At 54.1% G+C, this 16,856-nt stretch overlaps 2 protein-coding genes across 2 annotated transcripts in view; one reads left to right on the top strand and one right to left on the bottom strand.

Moving 5' to 3' along the window:
• The window catches only part of LOC139684162 (uncharacterized), a 1,455,962-nt gene that overhangs the window by 786,352 nt on the left and 652,754 nt on the right, over positions 1–16,856 (top strand).
• The window catches only part of LOC139684161 (uncharacterized), a 1,434,678-nt gene that overhangs the window by 826,500 nt on the left and 591,322 nt on the right, over positions 1–16,856 (bottom strand). Inside the window, 1 exon segment of the mRNA XM_071579762.1 lies at positions 3,922–4,593. Within this exon segment, the coding sequence (XP_071435863.1) occupies positions 3,922–4,593 (672 nt within the window).

The raw sequence follows: 16,856 nt of genomic DNA, 5'->3' as shown, positions 1-16,856 counted from the left end.
ATGTTTTAATGGACACTACAAGAATTTTAACCCCTTACACAGTAACTAAACATTTTGATTGGGCAGGCCCAATCTTATTGGCAGATTCCCCCAGTGTGGACTGACCAGGTGGCCTTTCCTAAATGTTTGCAGGTCCAGCCACCCACTGCTCTCCGTGTGCCCTTTTCCTTTCCATTGCACCCCTCCATCTTCCCAGAAGCTGCTGCATGGCAGGGCATGGGATTCAGCCACTCAGAGCCAGGTTCTTTGGCCCAGGTGTCTGTCAGGTGGTTTTGGAATTGAGTCCCATAGTCTGATTCAATTCTTTCAGGGGTTCCATGTCACAATCACATTTACTCCTCCAGTCCCAGGACAGTATTCCAGGCAGTGCCATGGGACACAGGGGATGTTTCCAGCCTTCCTGTGCCTGTTTCCACCACCATAAGCACGTGGCCTCAGCTCTGAAGGGTTTGGGGCAGTGTGATAGTCAGTTTGCCAGGCCTGCCCTTATTTCTATTCCAGCCATCCTCCTCTATCCCAGAGAGGCTCCACCTGCTTGGCCTGTGTAACTGCAGCACATTTCACATCCATGGATACCCTGTGCAACAGTGCCCATGGCTAAGCCCAGCCCTCAACCACAAGTCCATCCATATGTTCCATCTCTGCCTTGATTGCCCGAGGTGTCCTGAGTTCAGGGAGCCAGAAATAATTCCCCCTTGTGCTGCCAATGCCAAAGTACCTGAGCCCTTTTTCAATGGCAGCAGCCTGACCCACCTGCTGGTTGTTCTGCTGTTTTTCAGGAGCCTGACTCTTGGGTACAGGAGAACCCCCATGACACACCTTCACAGCAGGTGATCCACTCCGGCAGTGATACCTTTGCCACAAGGCAGCAGCCCAGATGGGTTTGCCTCTGTGCTTCCAGTTCTTCTGCTACCAATGCTGAACCCACACCACAGGGTATGTGGCATCATCACGAGTGGGAAGAGAGAAGGGATCTGCTGGAGTCCTGACCTCCAATTTTAGGATGAGAAGTGACAGGGAGCAGCCCCAGAGGTGCAGGGCAGCTGCCCGAGGTGATGGTGGGGCAGAGGGAGCTGTGCAGGCCTGGAGGGGCACAGGGGCTGTGCCCTGTGCTGGCTCAGGAGCAGCTGGATGTGCCTCCTGCTGTACCAGGGGGTGCATGTGTGTGCCCTTCTGGGCACAGTGAGGAGCAGCTGCAGCTGCCCCTTGTGCCAGGGCTGTGTCTGCCTTTGCTTTTGGACACAGAGAGGCCAATGGGGCTCCTCTTTGGTGCCAGTGGTGCCAGGGGAGGGCAGTGCCCTCTGTCCTACTGCCTAGTGCTTGGCAGGGCTGGCTGGTTCTGTGTGTGTGACAGTGTGACCTGGGCCCTGCAGTGTCACAGTGTCCCCTGGGTTCCAGGAGGCCCTGCAATGTCCCAGTGGCCCCTGGGCACCCTCAGGCCCCACATCACACAGCCCTGGCAGTTCCCTCACCTGAAATATTGAGGCTATTAGAGCCACTACAGGAGAAGGAAGAGACTGAGCCATTGGGGAGTGTCCAAGGGAGGAAATCAAGATGGGCAAGGGCCTGCAGAGGATGTGTGTAAAGAGCAGCTGAGGGCACTTGGTGTGTTGAGCTGCACAAGAGGAGAGTGAGGGGACAACTCATTGCAGCTACAACTTCCTGGGCAGGGACAGAGGAAGGGCAGGCACTGATCTCTGCTCTGTGGGAACCAGGGACAGCACCCACGGAATGGCCTGGAGTTGTGTCAGGGCAGGCTTAGGTTGGATCTTCCAAAGGGGTTCTTCCCCCAGAGGGTGGTGGGCACTGACCAGGCTCCCCATGGCAGTGGGCACAGCCCCAAGGCTGCCAGAGCTTCAGGAGTGTTTGGATGATGCTCTGGAGCACAGGGTGTGACTCTTGAGGATGGGCCTGTGCAGGGCTTAGGATTGGACTCCATGATCCTTGGGGGTCCCTTCCCACTCAGCACATTCTGGCATTGTGTGACACCAGCTGCGCTGATCCCAGTGCACAATGACTCCCATACCCTCCCAAAATACTGTGGATGCTCCCAGTGTGGGGAGGGGCCCCAGCCTCACCCCAGCAGGTCTGGAGGAAGGGGAGACACCCTCCCACAGGTAACTTGTAAATGAATGCGGGTCCCCCACAAGCCACGTCCAACACGGCAGAATTGGGGATTATAACCCCCCTCAGGCAGCAGTGGAGCCAGGGGGTCACTGCAACCCCCAGAATGAGGGGGGGCGGGGGGGAGGAACTCTGAGGAGCCATTTAGAACCACTAAAACAAGACATAAAACAGCAGGATTTTTCCGTCAATAGAGTCATCTCATCCCCCTGATTGCAAGAGGGTCAACTTAGCCCAAGAAAAAAAGAAGCAAAACCCTCAAAAGATATTTAAAGGCCCCTGAACTGCTGCAAAGCAGCAGGATCCCCTCAGAAAGAGCTCCCTCTGTCCATCTCTGTGGGTTCCCAGTCCAAGTGCTGATGTCACATGTCCCCCACACTCCCTCACATTACCCTCCTCACGATAGGGGGGCACCACAGAAGCTCCCTCAGTCTTTCCACAGACCACATCTCATGTTTCCCAAATCCCATCCCATTCCCCTTCAAGTCCCATCCCAACCCTCCCAATTTGCATCCAAGCCCTCCCAATTTTATCCCATCCTCCCTGGATTTGTAGCATCCCTTCTCCTGCTGGTGACTCCCGCTAAGTGGGTTCAAATTGGATTAAACCATTTTGTGATGGGATTGAATCATTTCAAGTTGGCATGGAGCCATTTTGGGGTGGGATTGAGGTTTTATGAGCTGAGAGATCAATCCCTCTCAGATATTGGACTGCAAAATGATGGAGAAATGTCAGTCGATCTGGACACCTCCAGTTTTGGGGAAAACTCTCCCAAATCCACACAGAACCCTGAAATCTTCCTGAATATCCCTTTGAACCCAAAATTCCTGCCCCAATTCCCAGGAGAATGGTGGAACTTTAGATGTCTTTGTTCAGTTTCTTTATTTTAATCCCAATTTCAGGTGATTTGAAGGGATGAAAATTGATCAAATAAAATAAAATAAAAAAAAATAACGAACCATGTGAATTTGCATAGGGTTGGGTTGGATGTCCCACAGAGAGGCAGAGCCACAGAGAATTGGAATTATGGAATTATTGAGTTTAGAAAAGTTCTGAAACGCCATTCAGGATTCTTGAGGCCACAAGATAAACTAAGGGTATGGAGCAGGGGAGATGTTTAGGATCAGAAGTCAGCAATTCCCCCTTCCCAATGGATTTCACACTTCAGTCTGTGTCCCCACATGTTATGGCTTTGATGTGGGAAAATGCCAAGTAATCATTTCAGAGGCAAAGTCTCCTGTCCCCCCAAAAACCAAAACACAGGACATAGTTCAGCAGAACAAGGTATATTACACAGAAAATAAAATAGAAAACAAATCAAATACAAACTACAGACTAAGAATAAAAGGTAGCAAGAACAAACAGGAAATAAATTTCAACTTCCCCAGTATCTTGGTCTCCCCCCAGGAGCTCTGCAATGCCAAGATACTCCTTGTTCAGCCGGCAAGAAGAAGGAAAATCCCTCCTCCCTCTCTTCTTCTGTCTGAGATGATGTCAGAATATGGGATGCAATAGAGTTGGCCAGTAGGAGTCAGCTGGGCTGACCCAGCTCCAGTCAGCTGATTGTCCAAGGCCTTGCTCTAAAAACTAAAGCCTAAATCTGGGCCTAACTAAACCCATGACACCATGGATGTTCCTCCCCCTGGGTTAATTCAAGTGCCCATGGAGAAGCAGGAGGATGTGGAATCCACCAGCCAGAGGTCTTCCAAATGTGGGTCACAAGGAATGTGGGTGATAGAGATGGAGCAGCAGATGAAGCTTTTCCCACAGTGGGGACACTCGTGGGGCTTCCCTCACTGGTGGGTCCGTTGGTGTCTGGTCAAGTGAGAGCTCCGGGTGAAGGTCTTCCCACACTCGTCACATTCATGAGGCCTCTCCCCAGTGTGGAGGTGCTGGTGCCTGATGAGGTGGGAGGTGTTGTTGAATCTCTTCCCACAGTCGGTGCAGCAGAAGGGCCTCTCCCCGGTGTGTGTGCGCTGATGCACGAGGACATCTGAGCTTCTCTGAAACCTCTTCCCACACTCGGAACACTCAAACGGCCTTTCCCCAGTGTGGGTCATCCGGTGGATGATGAGCTCAGACTTACGGATGAAGCTCTTCCTACAGTCCCCACACTGGTACGGTCTCTCTCCACTGTGGAGGCGCAGGTGCATGATGAGGGTGTCCTTCCGCCTGAATCTCTTCCCGCAGTTGGTGCAGTGGAAGGGCCTCTCCCCCGTGTGTGTGCGCTGATGCTTGAGGAGTTCTGAGCTGGTCCGACACCTCTGCCCACACTGGGAACACCCGTAGGGACGATCCCCAGTGTGGATCATCTGGTGGCGGATCAGGTGGGAGTTTTGACTGAAGCTCTTCCCACATACTCTACATGTGTAGGGCCGTTCCCCAGTGTGGATGTGCTGATGCTGGATCAGGTTGGAGCTCAGGCTGAATCCCTTCCCACATGCCAAGCACTTGTAGCGCTTCTCCCTGCTCTGAAGCTGCTGCTGCACCCCCAGCTCAGAGCTCTGGTTGAAGCTCTGGCCATCTTTCCCACACTGGGTGGCTCTATCCTGCTCAGAGGACCCAAAACTCGGTTGAGAACTTCTCCTCCTCAGGGATCTCCGTGGCTTTTTCTCCTCGGTGACTTCCTGCTCTATGGAGCTGTTCAAAGTGGCCTCTGCCACCAGGTTCTGCTGGGGGGATTTGTCCTTCGTGCTCCCCGTGCTCACCTCGGGGCCTGGGGCAGGAAGGAACAAGGAAACTCCGGGCATTTGCCTCCGGCCCACAGGGAAGACCAAGGACATCCCCCCAAACCTGGCCCCGGCAGGACGGTGTCGGCAGCGGGGTTGTCCTGCAGCCGGGGCCATGCTGGGCTGGAAGATGCAGCACAAGAGAGGGGCAAAGGGGCACTGACTTCCTCCTCACCTGCCTGGGGGTCCTGGGGCATCTTCCTCTTCCTTGCAGCCTCCTCCTCCACCTGGCCAAGCTTTGGAAAGGAGAAATCCCTGTATTTTGGGGGAAAAAAGAAGGTGTGAGCACAATGGTTTGGGGATTCCTCCTGCCCCAATCCATCTCTAGAACTCACTGGGCTCCTCGTGGCCTAAAATCCTGTAAAACACCAAGATTCAGCCCCAAAAACCCTCCCAGACGTTCTTTGTCTTTGGCCTCTCTTCTTTGGGGTTCTGGGTGTCCCTCCTGTCCTGGCTGTTGGGGGTCTCCTGTGTACTGGGAGTTCTGCTTTTCAAGGGTCCCCACCCTCTCCAGGCTGCCAGGGTTCCAGGACCCCCCTACCTGCTCATTCCTGGTTTTCCAGCCCCCAAACCCCCATTTCTTTGACTCCAGGATCCCTATGATCCCCCTTTCCCACCCATCCCACATCTCTCAGAATCCACACTCCCTTTTCCTTTAACCTGACACCCCTTGGACTCCTCTTTCTGTGTATAGGGACCCCCCGCATCCCCCAATAATCTTTGCTAACCTCCAGTCCTGCTTTTTATTCACCTTGAGCCCCTCCTGTTCCCACATTCCCAGGCACCAGGGAGCCCCTGCACCCCCTTATCCTGCACCAATACCCACCTGCACCCCCTTTCCTTGGCATCCCACCTCTTTCAGTCCCCACACCCCTCTTTTTCTTCACTCTGGGACCCCCACTCCTGCATTTCCCAGACCACAGACTCTCCCCTTTATGGGACACTGGGAATTCATTTGAACCCCTTTTTCTGGCTATCCTGGGTGCCCTTACCCCATGAGTCCCTTTGTTCGACATCAGGGACCCCTGGAACCCCTTTCCTCAGCACAGGGTCTCCCTGGATCCCCCATCCCACTTCTCCAAGCCCCTACAGCCCACACTCCTTGGCCCTGTGACCCCCTGAAAATCCCCACGCCCCTGCACCCACAAGATTCATGCAAAACATCAAGACTCAGCCAAAAAAGCCAAAACTCTGCCAGGAGTTCCACCTTTCTGGTCTCTCCACTTTGGGGTTTGGGGGGGCTCCCCTGTCCAGGCTCTGGGGGTACCACGTGTACTGGGAGGTCCCCTCCCCAACCTGCCAATGAAGGGCCTGACCCAGGCACACCAACCTCACCAAGGGGAGTTCCCGCATGCCCCTGCCCACCAAGGGGCTCTGCCAGGAACCAACACTGGGACACCCAAAAACACCACCCAGGGACCCCAATAGCCCCCAGGGAGCATTCCCAGCTCAGCTTTCGGGTCCCTCAAGCCCCAACCTGAACACAACCCAACCCCCCAGAGCATCCCCAGACTATTCGGGGCTCGGCTCGGGGGTCCCGCAGCACTTTGTCGGGTCCCTTTGCCATCCCTGTGTGTAGCTCCGGCCCCGCCCCGTGGCAGCCCCGGCGCGGGCTCCAAGGAGCGGCACATCCTGGTGCCCTTGGGGGCTTTGGCCGGGCCCATCCCGGCTCTCGTGTTCCATGGCACAGCCCTTACGGCCCTTGGTGGGGCAGTGGGGGCACTGTGGAGTTTGGGGGGCCCCTTCTCTTTCCGTGTTCTCCCGCTGACTTGAAACCTCCTCGTGTGCACTCGGAGCGCCAGAAGAGGAAAAGAAGGAGCGTGCCTGTCCCCTGCACTTCTCCTGGTGATGTTCCTGGGTCGGCCCTGCTACCCCCATCAGCAGGGGAGGCCCAGCGGGGCAGACACAGCAGTTTTGAGAGTCGTTGTGGGCACCGGGTTTTGAGAGAACAGGTCTACCCATCCACCGGCGCCGCCAGGTCTGCCCGTGGAGGGTCAGAGAAGGGAGGGAGGCCATCGAGTGAAAGAGAAGGTCCGCCAGAGAAAGCAGGACTACCCGTCGGGTTGAGGGAGGTCTGCCCATGGGGATAAATGAGAACAGGTCTACCCGTTGGGTCAAGGAAGAACAAGTCTACCCACCCTAACACACGTGGGTCCCTCAGCATCCCAGACGAGGGGGGAACCCTGAACCGCAAAGTGAAAAGACCAGAGGAGGAGAACTTCTGGGAGGGGTTTTATGGGATAATCTCCATATTTTGGAGTGAGATTTGGATGAATCTTGATGTTTTGCAAGTTTGATGTTGATGAGGGGTTTTTTGGCCTGAATCTTGGTATTTTGGAGCTTATTATGGACACCAGATGCCTGGTGACCTCTGGAGATGGGGAGCAGAGAGGGGTGATAGTGGAGCTGGGGGATAGTGGAGCTTCTCCTCTGACTCTCTGCTTAGGGTGGTGATTCCAAAGGCACTTCTCTCTCCAGGTTGCTGAGGGTGCCCCCTCTCTGGAATCCCTGTTTTGGGGTCCCAGGGGGTTCCCGAGCCCCCACAGCAGAGGGTCAGGGGCAAAAGTACCCCTGGGACTCTCAGTAGTTCTGAGTGGGACCCTTGAGAGAGGGGAATCCCAGAAGCCCAAAGGGGTCACATCACAGAGTCAGACCCCTGGGATTCCTGGGACCTCCAGCAGCCTGGAAAAGGAAGAATCACAGACAGGGGACCCCAAAACACAACGCACCCCCAACAGCCTGGACAGGGGGGACCCCCAGAGCCCCAAAGTGGAGAGACCACAGAGAGCAACTTTTTGGGAAGGCTTTTGGGAGGTGAATCTTGGTGGTTGGAATTGCTTTGATCTTAATTTTCATACTTTGGAGGGGGTTTTAGCCAAATTTTGATGATTTGGGGTTTTAGGAGATTTGTGGCAGGCACCTCCATGTAGGGGAATGGGAGGATCCCAGGAGTTTCCACCATCCAGGGATGCTCCTCAAGCAAAGCCCCTTTGGGGCTTGTTCCCCACACTGTGGTCACCCTCACTTGCTCACACCGTTCTCTTTTCCAAGAGCATCATCCCCAAATGGCCCCTTTCAGCTTCTAGGAAAAAAAAAGCAATCAATAAATCCCATTTTCCTGCTTCTTAGGCCTGCCCATGTGTCTCACTCAGCTTCAGTTCTCCCCGTTCCAGTTGTCATTTTGAGATCCCAGTTTTGGAGACCTGGCGTGGTTTGGAGGGTCTGGGAGGCTTTTGAAGGGCCCTGGGATGGTTTTGCAGGGTCTGGGGACAGCTTGGGGGTTCTGGGAGGCAGTTCAGGGGGATCCCCGGGTGGTTTGGGGATGTCTGGAAGTAGCCTGGAGGTCCTGGACTGGTTTGGAGAGACTGGGAGAGAATTGGGCGGGGGGGGGGCTGGAGGGGCTCGATGTGGTTTGGGGGTCCTGGCGGTGTTTGGGGGGGGGTGTCTGGGTAGGAGTCTGGGGGAAGGTTGAGGGAATTTAGGGATGGCTACGTGTCCTAGAAGGGGGTTTGGTGGGTCCTGCCATGCTTTGGGGGTCTGGGAGAGGGTTTAGGGCAGTTCTGGGGGTAGTTCAGGGAGTCCTGGGTAGTTTAAACTGTCTGGCAGAGTTTTGGGATTCTGGGAAGGGGATTTAAGGTAGTTTGGTGGTTCCTGGGCATTTTAGACGGTCTGGGAAAGGATTGGTGGTCTGGGAGGGGGTTTGGGGGATCTCTGGGGTCTTTGGCGGGCCGAGTGTGTTTCAGAAGGTCGGGAGAGTCCAGGGGGGAATTTGGGGCATTCTGGGAGGGTCCAGAGAATTTTGGGGGTCCCGGGTGGGGGAGTTTGGGGCTCTCAGGGGTAACTTCGGGGGGATTTAAGGTAGTTTGGTGGTTCCTGGGAATTTTAGGCAGTTTGGGAAAGGATTGGTGGTGTGGGAGGGGGTTTGGGGGATCTCTGGGGTGTTTGAAAGGCTGAGGGTGTTTCAGAAGCTCGGGAGAGTCCAGGGGGGAATTTGGGGCATCCTGGGGGGGTCCAGAGAGTTTTGGCCGTCCCGGGTGGGGGAGTTTGGGGCTCTCAGGGGTATTTTCGGGGGGATTTGGGGCGTTCTGAGGCGGATCCCGGGGTGGGGGGAGGGGCTTACCCGCCTTCTTCACCTTCACGGCCAAAACGGCCCCGGGGCCGTCCCGGGGGTCTGTGAGGGGTGAGCGGGTCGGGAGGGACCCCCAAACCCCCCCTGAGTCCTCCAAATGCCCCCCAAATACTCCCAAATGTTTCCGACATCACCCCAAACTCGCCGCCATTGCTCACCTCTCCCAGCAGCGCCCTCGAGTCCCGCTCTCCACCTATGCCGCCTCTGATTGGTCGCCTGGCGTGCCCGTCTCCACTCGAAGCCAATCAGCGATCAGGAATGCAGCTCGCGGTGACGGCGCTTGGAGACCCGCGCCATTTTGAGCCTGTCCCGAACTACAACTCCGGTCATGCTCCGCCGCCTTCTCTGGCCAATCACAGGCGGGACTACAACTCCCGTCTCCCCCGAGCCCAATCGGGTCGGTCCCAGCTGGTTTGCGACCCCCAAGTGCCCCCGGACCCCAAACTGCCCCAGAAGTGCCCCCGGACCCCAAACTGCTTCAGAAGTGCCCCCAGGACTCCAAACTGCCCCAGAAGTGCCCCCGGACCCCAAACTGCCCCAGAAGTGCCCCCAGGACTCCAAACTGCTCCAGAAGTGCCCCCGGACCCCAAACTGCCCCAGAAGTGCCCCAGGACCCCAAACTGCCCCAGAAGTGCCCCCGGACCCCAAACTGCCCCAGAAGTTCCCCCCGGACCCCAAACTGCCCCAGAAGTGCCCCCGGACCCCAAACTGCCCCAGAAGTGCCCCCGGACCCCAAACTGCCCCAGAAGTGCCCCCGGACCCCAAACTGCCTCAGAAGTGCCCCAGGACCCCAAACTGTCCCAAAAGTGCCCCCGGACCCCAAACTGCCCCAGAAGTGCCCCCGGACCCCAAACTGCCCCAGAAGTGCCCTCCGGACCCCAAACTGCCTCAGAAGTGCCCCCAGGACCCCAAACTGTCCCAGAAGTGCCCCCGGACCCCAAACTGCCTCAGAAGTGCCCCAGGACCCCAAACTGTCCCAAAAGTGCCCCCGGACCCCAAACTGCCCCAGAAGTGCCCCCGGACCCCAAACTGCCCCAGAAGTGCCCTCCGGACCCCAAACTGCCTCAGAAGTGCCCCCAGGACCCCAAACTGTCCCAGAAGTGCCCCAGGACCCCAAACTGTCCCAGAAGTGCCCCCGGACCCCAAACAGCCCCAGAAGTGCCCCCGGACCCCAAACTGCTTCAGAAGTGCCCCCGGACCCTAAACTGCCCCAGAAGTGACCCCAGGACTCCAAACTGCTTCAGAAGTTCCCCCCGGACCCCAAACTGCCCCAGAAGTGCCCCCGGACCCCAAACTGCCCCAGAAGTGCCCCCGGACCCCAAACTGCCCCAGAAGTGCCCCCCGGACCCCAAACTGCTTCAGAAGTGCCCCAGAACCCCAAACTGCCCCAGAAGTTCCCCCCGGACCCCAAACTGTCCCAAAAGTGCCCCAGGACCCCAAACTGCCCCAGAAGTGCCCTCTGGACCCCAAACTGCCCCAGAAGTGCCCCCGGACCCCAAACTGCCCCAGAAGTTCCCCCGGACCCCAAACTGCTTCAGAAGTTCCCCCCGGACCCCAAAATGTCCCAAAAGTGCCCCCGGACCCCAAACTGCCCCAGAAGTTCCCCCCGGACCCCAAACTGCCCCAGAACTGCCCCCCGGACCCCAAACTGCCTCAGAAGTGCCCCCAGACCCCAAACTGCCCCAGAAGTGCCCCCCGGACCCCAAACTGCCCCAGAAGTGCCCCCGGACCCCAAACTGCCCCAGAAGTGCCCCCGGACCCCAAACTGCCCCAGAAGTGCCCCCCGGACCCCAAACTGCCTCAGAAGTGCCCCCGGACCCCAAACTGCTTCAGAAGTGCCCCAGGACCCCAAACTGCCCCAGAAGTGCCCCCGGACCCCAAACTGCCTCAGAAGTGCCCCCAGGACTCCAAACTGCTTCAGACGTTCCCCCCGGACCCCAAACTGTCCCAAAAGTGCCCCAGAACCCCAAAGTGCCCCAGAAGTGCCCCCCGGACCCCCAAGTCCTTCCCCAGTACCCACTCAGGACTCTCAAATCTCCTCCCCAGACCCCTCAGTGCCCCCCAAGTTTATCCAGGACTCACGAGTGTCCCCTGAAAGACTCTTTGAACCCCCACATTCCATCCTCGGACCCCCAAGTGCCCCCCCAGTGTTTCCTCGGACCCACAAGTTCCCCCCCAGTGCTCCATAAATTCCCCCCCAGACCTCCATGAGATCTCCAAGTGCCCCCCAACTGACCCTCAGACCCCAATTGCACCCCAAACCCCCTCAAATCCCCCCAGCCCCCCCTTCCCATGGGGCCCTTTCCCAGGATTTGGGGCTCCAAAGGGGGCACTTGGAGGGCCAGGGGCGATTTGGGGGCACTTGGGGGGCTGGTGAGTTGGGGAAGGGATTTGGGGCGGGATTTTGATTTGGAGTGGGATTAAGGGAATTTTGGGTAGAATTCAGGGAATTTAAAGTAGAATTCGGGGGATTTTAAATGAAATTAGAAGAGATTGGGTGGAATTAAAGGAATTTAGGGTGGAATTAAATAATCTTTTTGTGAAACTAATGGGGGGTTTGTTGAATTTTAGGGATTTGCGATGAAATCCTGGGGATTCTAAGAAACATTCATGTATTTTTGAGTGGAGTTAAGAGATTTGGGGTAGATTTAGGGACATTTGGTGTAGAAATAAAAAAATTAGATGGCTGGAGGGTCGGGCCCAGAGAGTGCTGGTGAACGGAGCTGCATCCAGCTGGTCACCAGTGGTGTTCCCCAGGGGTCTGTGTTGGGTCCAGTCCTGTTTAACATCTTTATTGATGATTTAGATGAGGGGATTGAGTCCATCATCAGCAAATTTGCTGATGACACCAAGTTGGGAGGGAGTGTCGACCTGCTGGAAGGCAGGAGGGCTCTGCAGAGGGATCTGGAGAGACTGGAGAGATGGGCTGATTCCAATGGGATGAAGTTCAACAAGGCCAAGTGCAGGTCCTGCACTTTGGCCACAACAACCCCCTGCAGCGCTCCAGGCTGGGCACAGAGTGGCTGGAGAGCAGCCAGGCAGAGGGACCTGGGGGGACTGAGGGACAGGAAGCTCAACATGAGCCAACAGTGTGCCCAGGTGGCCAAGAAGGCCAATGGGATCCTGGCCTGGATCCAAACTAGCGTGGCCAGCAGGCCCAGGGCAGTGATCCTTCCCCTGTACTCTGCATTGGTGAGGCCACACCTTGAGTGTTGTGTTCAGTTCTGGGCCCCTCAGTTCAGGAAAGAGATTGAGGGGCTGGAGCAGGTCCAGAGAAGAGCAACGAGGCTGGAGAAGGGACTGGAGCACAAGTCCTATGGGGAGAGGCTGAGGGAGCTGGGGTTGTTTAGCCTGGAGAAGAGGAGGCTCAGAGGTGACCTCATCACTGTCTATAACTACCTGAAGGGAAGTTATAGCCAGGTGGGGGCTGGTCTCTTCTCCCAGGCACTCAGCAATAGGACAAGGGGGCACGATGGGCTTAAGCTCTGCCAGGGGAAATTTAAGTTGGATATCAGAAAAAAATTTTTTACAGAGAGAGTAATCAGGCATTGGAATGGGCTGCCCGGAGAGGTGGTGGATTCACCATCCCTAGAGATCTTTAAATGCAGATTGGACGTGGCGCTGGGTGCCATGATCTAGTAAATGAGCTAGAGTTGGACCAAGGGTTGGACTCGATGATCTTGGAGGTCTTTTCCAACCCAATCGATTCTATGATTCTATGATTCTAATTAGGAAGTTCTGAGGTGGAAATAGGGAGATTTGGAGATTTTTAGGACAAATTAAAGTAATTTTTGATGGATGTGTGTGAGTACAGGAATCATGTATGGATGTGACTCCTGAATGCACTTACCCCACTGACAGAGCCACAACTCCCCCATCTATGCACAGGGACCCACAGACAGAAGTACAAAGGTATTCATTTGCAGAAATTCTTAAATTAAAGTTAAAGGTGAAAGAAAACAGAAACCTCAAAACATAATTAAAGCTATTTGTATGATTAAGGTTATTAATTTATAAGTGTATTTTAATAAAGACTTTTTAAGGTTATCTTAAATAAAGGTTCATAAGAATGAATTGGGAAAGAAACAGTGATCCTTCTAAATCAATAGATAAAGGAATTGATGTGTTGAAAAAGCTTTGGGTGGCTTGTTTAGCTTGAAGCCCTTGTTGGGAAAGCATTTACTGTGGAATTAATGGGTCTGTTCATCATTTTGTATTATGCTCTGTATTCCATGTTTGTTCTCTTGGGGGGAAAATGGGGAAAAATTGGGGAAAAATTGGGGAAAATTTGGGGGAAAATTGGGGTAAAAATCGAAAAAAATTGGAGGAAAAACCGGAAAAATTTGCGTGAAAATGGAGAAAATTTTAGGGAAAACTTAGAAAAAATGGAGAAAATTTGAGGGAAAATTGGGAAAAAATGGGGAAAATTTAGGGAAAATGGGAGAAAAAATGGGGAAAAAATTGGGAAAAAAATTCGGGAAAAAATGGACAAAATTGAGATGAAAAATGGGAAATATTTTGTGGGAAAATTGTAAGAAATAGTAAGAAAAATAGTAAGAAAAAAGTGGGAGAAAACAAAAGGAAAATATTCCAAAATATCAGAAAAAAATATCTGAGTGGATGAACACCAAAAAATTTGGGAGAAAATGGGGGAAAATGGAGAAAATATTGGGAAAATTTGAAAGGAAAAATTCTCAGGAAAATTTTTGGGAAAATTTGGGAAAAAAAGGGAAATATTTGGGAAGGAAATTTGGGGAAAATTTGAGGGGAAAATGGGGAAATTTGGGGAAAATTAGGGGAAAAATGGGGAAATTTGGGGAAAATTTGGTAAGAAAATGGGGGAAATTTTGGAGACAAAATGAAGATTATTTAGGGGAAAATATGGGAAAAATTTGGGGGAAATAGGGGAAATTTTATGAGGAAAAATGGGGAAAATTGGTGACAAAACCAGGGAAAAATGTGGAAAATTTTTTAAAAACTAGGGAAAATTTGGGAAAAAATGAAGAAAATTTGAGAAAAAATGGGGAAAAGTTGGGGAGGAATGGAGAAGATTTGGGGAAAAAATGGGGAAATTTGGGGAAATTTTGGAGAAAAAATAGGGGGAAATTGGGAGAAATCTGGGGAAAAAGGGGGAACAATGGTGACAAAAATTGGAAAACTTTGAGGAAAAAAATGGGAAATTTTTAAGAGAAAATGTGGAAAATTTGGGAGGGGGGGAAGAGAAAAATATGGAAAAAATGAGGGAATTGAAAAAAAAAAAAAACTTGAGGGAAAATTTTGGAAAATCGTAGAGAAAAATGCCGAAAATTGAAGGGAAAATGAGCAAAATTGGGAAAGGGGAAAAAGAGGAAACTTTTCGAGAAAAATCAGGAAAAGTGGGAAAAAAAATTGGCAAATTTCGACCCTAAACCAGCTCTAAACCAGCCCTAATCTAGCGCTAAACCAGCTCTAAACCAGCTCTAAAGCAGCTCTAAACCAGCTCTAAAGCAGCTCTAAACCACCCCTAAAACAAACCTAAACCACCCCGACAGACCCCCATAAACTTCCCAAAGACCCCCAGAGCTCCCCCAGAGATCCCCCCATAGACCCCCATAAACCACCCATAGACCCCCCACAGACCCCCATAGACCACCCATAGACCCCCCACAGACCCCCATAGACCACCCATAGACCCCCCACAGACCCACACACACTCTTATAGATCCCCTGCATAGACCCCCATGGACCCCCTCTTAGACCCCCATAGATCCCCCATAGACCTCCATAGACCCGCCATAGACCCCCCATAGACCCCCGTAGACCCCCCATAGACTCTCCATAGACCCCCTCATAGACCCCCCGTAGACCCCCCATAGACTCTCCATAGACCCCTCATAGACCCCCCGTAGACCCCCCATAGACTCTCCATAGACCCCTAATAGACCCCCATAGACCCCAATAGACCCCCCCAAAGACCCCCATAGAGCCCCCATAGACCTTCCATAGACCCCCACAGACTCCCATAGACCCCTCCATAGATCCCCCATAGACCCCCCCATAGACCCCCCATAGACCCCCCATAGATCCCCATAGATCACCCGTAGACCCCCACAGACCACCCATAGACCGCACATATACCCCCATATACCCCCATAGACCCCATAGACCCCCCATAGACTCCCCATAGACCCCCTTACACACCCCACAGAGCCCCATAGATGACCTATAGAGGATCATAGACCTCCATACCCCCCACAGACCCTCACGCATCCTTATAGATTCCCTATAGACCCCCATGGACCCCCCATAGATCCCACATAGAACCCCATAGATGCTATTGCTGAGTGTCTGGGAGAAGAGACCAAACCACACCTGGCCAGAACTTCCCTTCAGGTAGTTCTAGACAGTGCTGAGGTCACCTCTGAGCCTCCTCTTCTCCAGGCTAAACACCCCCAGCTCCCTCAGCCTCTCCCCACAGGACTTGTGCTCCAGTCCCTTCTCCAGCCTCGTTGCTCTTCTCAGTTGGGTTGGAAGAGACCTCTGAGATCATCAAGTCCAACCCTATAGGGTCTATGGGGTGTATGGGGGTCTATGAGCATCTATAGGGGATCTATGGGGGTCTTTGGGGGGTCTATTGGGATCTATAGGAGGATCTATAGGTTTATGGGGGGTCTATGAGGGGTCTATGGGGGTCTATGGGGAGTCTATGGAGGTCTATGGGGGGTCTATAGGATTCGATAGGGGATCTATAGGGGGTGTGAGGATCTGTGGGGGTCTATGGGGGTCTATGGAGGGTCTGGAGGGTCTAATGGGCATCTATGGGAGTCTGTGGAGGGTCTATGGGGGGTCCATGGGTTGTCTGTGGGTGGTCTATGGGGGTCTATGCAGGGTCTATGGGGGTCTATGGAGGTCTGTGGGGGTCTATGAGTGGTCTATGGGGTCACATGGGGGGGTCTACGGGGGGTCTATGGGGGTCTATGGGGGTCTATGGAGGGGGTCTATGGGGGGGTCTATGGAGGGTCTATGGGGCGTCTATGGGGGCCTACGGGGCATGTATGGGGGGATTATAGAATTCCATAGGGGATCTATAGGGGGTGTGAGGACCTGTGGGGGTTTATGAGTGGTCTATGGGGGTCACATGGTGGGGGTCTATGGGGAGTTTATAGGGGGTCTATGGGGGTCTATGGAGGGGGTCTATGGGGGGTCTATGCAGGGTCTATGGGGCATCTATGGGGGCCTACGGGGCATCTATGGGGGTCTATGGGGAGTCTATGGGCGTCTATGGGGGTTTATAGAATTCTATAGGGGATCTATAGGGGGTGTGAGGATCTGTGGGGGTTTATGGGGGTCTATGGGGGGTCTGTGGGGGGTTTATGGGGGGTCCATGGGGGTCTATAGGGGTCTATGGAGCGTCTATAGGGGTCTGTGGGGATCCGTGGGGGGTCTATAGGTGTCCATGGGTAGTCTGTGGGGATCCATAGGGGGTCTATGGGGAGTCTGTGGGGGTCTATGGGGGTCTATGGGGAGTCTGTGGGGGTCTATGTGGGATCTCTGGGGGATCTACAGAGTACCCTGGGCTGGTGATCCCAGTGGGGTTGGATCAAGACATGGTGGATTCTCTGACCCTGGAGCTGTTTGAGGAGACTCAATGGCACGTCCAGTCCCTTCTCCAGCCTCGTTGCTCTTCTCTGGCCCCGCTCCAGCCCCTCAATCTCTTTCCTGAAATGAGGGGCCCAGAACTGAACACAACACTCAAGGTGTGGCCTCCCCAGCGCAGAGTCCAGGGGAAGGGTCACTGCCCTGGGCCTGCTGGCCACGCTATTTTTGATCCAGGCCAGGATCCCATTGGCCTTCTTGGCCACCTGGGCACACTGTTGGCTCTTGTTGAGCTTCCT

The sequence above is a fragment of the Pithys albifrons genome, chromosome 33 (assembly GCF_047495875.1).
Source record: "Pithys albifrons albifrons isolate INPA30051 chromosome 33, PitAlb_v1, whole genome shotgun sequence".
Taxonomy (NCBI): Eukaryota; Metazoa; Chordata; class Aves; order Passeriformes; family Thamnophilidae; genus Pithys; species Pithys albifrons.
This window is presented reverse-complemented; position numbering and strand designations above follow the sequence as displayed.